We start from the raw sequence: 5093 nt of genomic DNA, 5'->3' as shown, positions 1-5093 counted from the left end.
CCTCATCTAAACCCTATAAAATGGCACCCCACAAGTTAGCCGGGGAGGAAAGCGTTTTGTTCTGGCAAAACCTTCCTCCCGGCCGGTTTCTCTTGTACCCCAATAAACCTGTTCTTTTATTCCTAATTAGGTCTTGTTCGAGAGTGTAATTCTTTACAGAGGAATCCTAAGGACCCGAGTGCTTTCTTCTATTGGTTTCTCCCCCAAATCATTGGATAAATTGATTATCAGTCTAATTATAATAATCCCCACCTAGGGGAGGTAGAGGGGAGGGCCTGTCCTTCTCATTATAATATTCTCCACCTAGGGGTGTTTCAGGGGAGGGCTTATCCTAATTTGGAGTTCCTGGGGTCCTAAGCCAACCCCCAAGGCGGGTACCTTTTTCAGTGGAGGTGTGTTTTTGAGGTTTATAAGTCATAAGGTGAATCTGGGGACAAATTTGGCCTTTTCTGCACATGTCTCTTTCTGATTCCCATGGCTAGTTTCCAAATATAATCATTTTTCATTAGAATTTCTATAGGTTGTCTTTTTCCTTTATTGTTATTTTGACCTGACGCATTTTGGTCCGTTATGGATGTTGATCACTATGGGTACGAGAACCTAACATAAGTTATCCATTAACTGGGATCTGACTCCCTTTTAGAGCTAATATCTGAATTAGAGCTTGGGTCTTGGGTTTTTCTATTAACCCCTTTTTGCCTCCTACATCAATTGTAGTCACCTCTTTACATCAGAATAAAATTGTGAGAAACCCCATTAAAAAATTTCTGAGATTCAGTGTTGGAGAAGTATAAAAAGTCTTTATACATTTGAGTTCAAATGGGCCAGCTCCTCTGCACACCAAGTTGATCTCATGCTTTGTACTTGTCTTTGCCATCCTCACTAATGACACACATGGTTTAAGTCCCTGAAGTATTCATTGTAGTCCAGGGCATATCCAACAACAAATTGGTCTGGAATTTCAAATCCAACAAAGTCAGGTCTGTATCCCACACTTCGAGGGGTCCTTTTTACCAGCAAGCTGGCTACTTTCACCATCTTTGGATTATACTGCTTGATCAGGGAAAGCAAAGTCTGCATTGTTTTCCCTGTGTCCACTATATCTTCAATAATCAGGACATTCTTTCCAGTTAAGGATGAGAGATCATCTCCCCCAACTACTTTTATGTCCCCTGTTGACTGGCCATTACAGTAGCTCTTCAATCTGATAAAATCTACAGTCACAGGAACTGATTGATCATTATTCCTGTTGAGTGCATTGATGTAATCCAGCAAATCAACAAAGAGTTGATAGCCATCCTTGAGGACACAGAGGACAGCCATGGGGTGGCCTCCCATCTTCTTCATCACATCTTGCGCCAAACGTTCAGTCCTGTCCAGGATTAGCCCATGAGGAATCAATACTTTTTCCAGATCTTGGGCATAATGCTTGGGGATGCAAAATAAGTCCAGCTCATAGCCTGGGCCATCATCTTCAATCACTGCTAGGGCTGGTGTTCTCCATGATGGTGTGGGGAGCTGGGCTGGGCCAACTGGGTTTCAGCTGGAGAAGAGGAGAGAAGACAAGGAGAGGGAGAAGGAAAAGAGGGAGAAAGACAAGGAGAAAGATAAGGAGGCAAAGGAGGAGAGGAAAAAGAGAGAGGGAAGAAGATGATTAGGAGGAAGAAGGGGAAGAGGAGGCGATGCCCAGGCAGTACTTCCTTGTCAGCTCCAGCTTCAAGCTGAATCTCAATGGTTTCTGTTTCACCACTGGCACCTACAGAGGGAAGGGTCAGTATCAAAGTCACTGGGCTGAAATAGCAATATGGGATAGAGCATCAGCCCTGGAGTCAGGAGTACCTGAGTTCAAATCCAGCCTCAGACACTTAACACTTACTAGCTGTGTGAACCTGGGCAAGTCACTTAACCCCAATTGCCTCACTAAAACAAACAAACAAACAAATGAAATAGCAATATGGGCCTGGGCAGTGGCTTTTGCCTTTCTTTGCCTGCACTATCAGGGAGTACTACCTAATGACTTCCCCTTTATCCCCTCCTCTAGCCTAACCACTTGATGCCTAACCACTAAGAGGATTACTTCATTAGGGAGCTTTTTTGTGGCTTGGCTTCAACATAGCTTGTAGGTTGAGAAAGTGAAGGCAAACACATTCCTCTTTCTGGGAGATGGAGTAAGAAAGGGAAGAAATCAAGGATGGATCAATCATCTGAGGAGAGTATAGAGAAAGTGGTCCCCAAATTTGAACAAAATCATGTGGAAAATGTTATGGTAAAAAGATTATTTGAAATTTGTTGAGGGCAGCTAGGTTGGAGCAGTACTTAAAACACTTGGCTTGGAATCAGGAAGATTCATCTCCAAGTTCAAATCAGATACTTACTAAATGCGTGACCCTGGGCAAGTCATTTAATCTCAGTTTTCCTCGGTTCTTATGGCTAAAATGGAGAAGGAAATGGTAAACCACTCCAGTATCTTTGCCAAAAAATCCCCAAATGGGGACCTGGGTGAGTTGGACACCACTGAAAATGACTGAACAACAACATTTTTAAGCCTTTAATTTTAACTTCCTTCTCTCTATTGTTCTTTTAGCAACTATTTAGCTACTCTTAGAGAGATCAACAAGAATGATCCTATAGGAAATTCCTCTTTACCATGGCAGGAGATAATGCTTTTTCAGAGGTAAGAATACACTGCCCCATGAAATGTTTGCCTACATAAGAGCCAACAACAAGAAGCACTGTATTACTGTGAAAACAGCCTTGGAAAAAGTTCAGGAACAGAGAAAGTGGGTTAGAATCTTGTTCTGCCATCTACCTGTGATCTTCACCAAGTCATTTATACTCTCTCTTAATCTGTGTCCTCAGTGAAATGAGAGAGGTTGGATTTGATGGTCTAAAGATTTCTAAACTTTAGGACTCTAAGTCTCTGATCTTGTTGATCCTGGAGTCACTTTTACAGCAAACATCCTACTTTCCCCTGCTTGTTTCCTGGGTCAAATCAATGTGCTCTTGGATCCATGCAATTGGAAGGAGGAAATTTATTTATACATTTAAAAACATAATTCTGAGAGTGGGTCTGCAGGTTTCACCAGATAGCTAAAGCGATCCATGATACAAACAGTTAAAATTCTATCTTATCACACTCAATCCATATTGTCAAACCTAGCTCTGCATCTTTATACAGATGATTCTCAGGTCTATGGACAGAGCCTAACCTGTCTCCTGAGCTTCACTCCATGCCTTTTTGGACAACTCAAACTGGATGTCCCATAGGTATCTCAAACCTAAGCTTTCTAAAACTAAGGTCTTATTCCTTTCAAACCCTTAGCTCTTTAAAATCCCCTCTTACTGTCAAGGGCACCACAATCCTCATAACCACCCAGGTTCATCCTCAGTGTCACCCTTTATCACACCACATGTATTCATCCCACATATCCAATCTGGTGCCAAGTGTAGGATTAAATGTCGAATCCCCTGGCCTCTCATCCTCATTCTTCCCCTATTCCCTCTAAAAATTCCCTGTCATTTACACTGAGCATATGTTCCATATTCACATCATCTCCCCATTAGAATGTGAGCTCTTTGTTGGTAGGGACCATGTTTTTGCCTTTCTTTGTATTCCTAACACAGCTCACTGCCTGGCATATAGTAAGTGTTTAAGAAATGCTTCTTAACTGAGTGTACAAGTAGGTCCTGCAAAGGAAAACAATTGGTGCTGGATTACTCCAGAGCTTTTGGATGCTACTTTAGGACCTCCCTCAGAATTCACCTATACCTAATCTCCCCAAGCAGGACAGTCCAGAATAATATCACTGTTTATTAGAATCAGGACAGTATTACCTTTTGGAGTGGTTCTAACCTAAATAACATCAGGCTAACCTTAAGACCTACTCACATTCTCCATGTATTATCCCATTTCAGCCTGCCAGTCTGCCTGAGTTAAGGAGATTTAAACTTCCAGATGCTACAGACAAGGAAACTAAAGTTAGGCAGAGTAAGAAACTTGCCTGCAGTCTTTGATCCATGAGCCAGGCACTCATGCAAGCCCCATATCTCTAGTGACTCCAAACCCCTTCCCTCAGCAGGCCAGCTCTCAATTTTCACAGATATGCAGGAAAAAGAGCATTTTTCCAGGAGGAAACCTACCTTTGAAACCCTGCTGGGAGGCTTCTCAGTCATGATCTCAGCTCCAAGTGGGTCCACTCTGGTCTCAGAACAGGGATTGCTCAATGTAAGCCAGTACTGGGCTTTTATCTACTTTCCCCAGATATCTCCACCCCTTTCCCATTCATATCAAGGTCTGAATTGCTATGCTCACAATGAGTAGCACAATAGAAAAATCCCTTTGTTCTGCCCCCAACCCAGAACCATTGCTTAGTAGTTAGTTACATGTCTAGCCCAGCACCTCATTTACTTACATTGAACTCAGACACTTTCTAAGTGCATCAAAGTTTTCTCTCCTCAGGAACAATGAAAAGGGAGTTTATTCCCTTGATCAATTCATCATAGCAGTTTTCTAATTATTTGCTAAGTGCAAAGTGCCAAGACAAAGGGAGCCTCAAGTCTTCTTTTCAGTGAAGAGAGCTTTTGACCAAATGATCTCACCACCCAGTCTCATTAAGGGTTCTAACTATATCAAAAGATAGCATTTACATGGCACTTTCAAGTTTCCTAAAGGCCCTCTACACATGATTTCATTTTAACCTTCCTATTTAATAATGATGAAAATCAGCTAAAATTTGCTTTGAAAGAAGGTATCCATTCCACAGAACTCCTGTTTCTTGGGCCTGCAGGGGAAGGAAGGGTGTAGCCTAGCCTCCCTGGGCCAGCATAACTGTTGGTCTCCTTTCCCAGCAAATTTCTATAGCTCCACACTTATTGCCTTGTCCTAGACCTCTTATCTGTTCTCTCTTCTTCCCATGCCCCCCTCTCTTTCCAGCTAGACTCTGCCGCTTAATGCTCTTTGAGGACTCCTCAGAGGCTGAAGCCCTAGGGACTAGGAAAAATGAAAACCTACATCACCTCATTATTCAAAGATTACTATCCTTTCAACCCAGCATGCCCTTTTACTTCCATCAATTCCAAAACCTTGGCTTCCA

The 5093-nt window shown here is 42.4% G+C and overlaps 1 protein-coding gene across 1 annotated transcript; it reads right to left on the bottom strand.

Moving 5' to 3' along the window:
* Positions 1–851: 851 nt before the first annotated feature.
* Positions 852–4199, bottom strand: LOC122750066 (hypoxanthine-guanine phosphoribosyltransferase-like). Its single transcript, XM_043996721.1, is given in 5 exon segments — positions 852–894; positions 896–1483; positions 1485–1586; positions 1656–1756; positions 4141–4199. Coding segments are annotated over 5 exon segments (867 nt in total). The 5' UTR covers positions 4174–4199.
* Positions 4200–5093: the final 894 nt, after the last annotated feature.

Source organism: Dromiciops gliroides, chromosome 3 (assembly GCF_019393635.1).
Source record: "Dromiciops gliroides isolate mDroGli1 chromosome 3, mDroGli1.pri, whole genome shotgun sequence".
Classification (NCBI taxonomy): Eukaryota; Metazoa; Chordata; class Mammalia; order Microbiotheria; family Microbiotheriidae; genus Dromiciops; species Dromiciops gliroides.
Note: the sequence above shows the minus strand (reverse complement) of the source record. Positions and strands in the feature narration are given on the sequence as shown.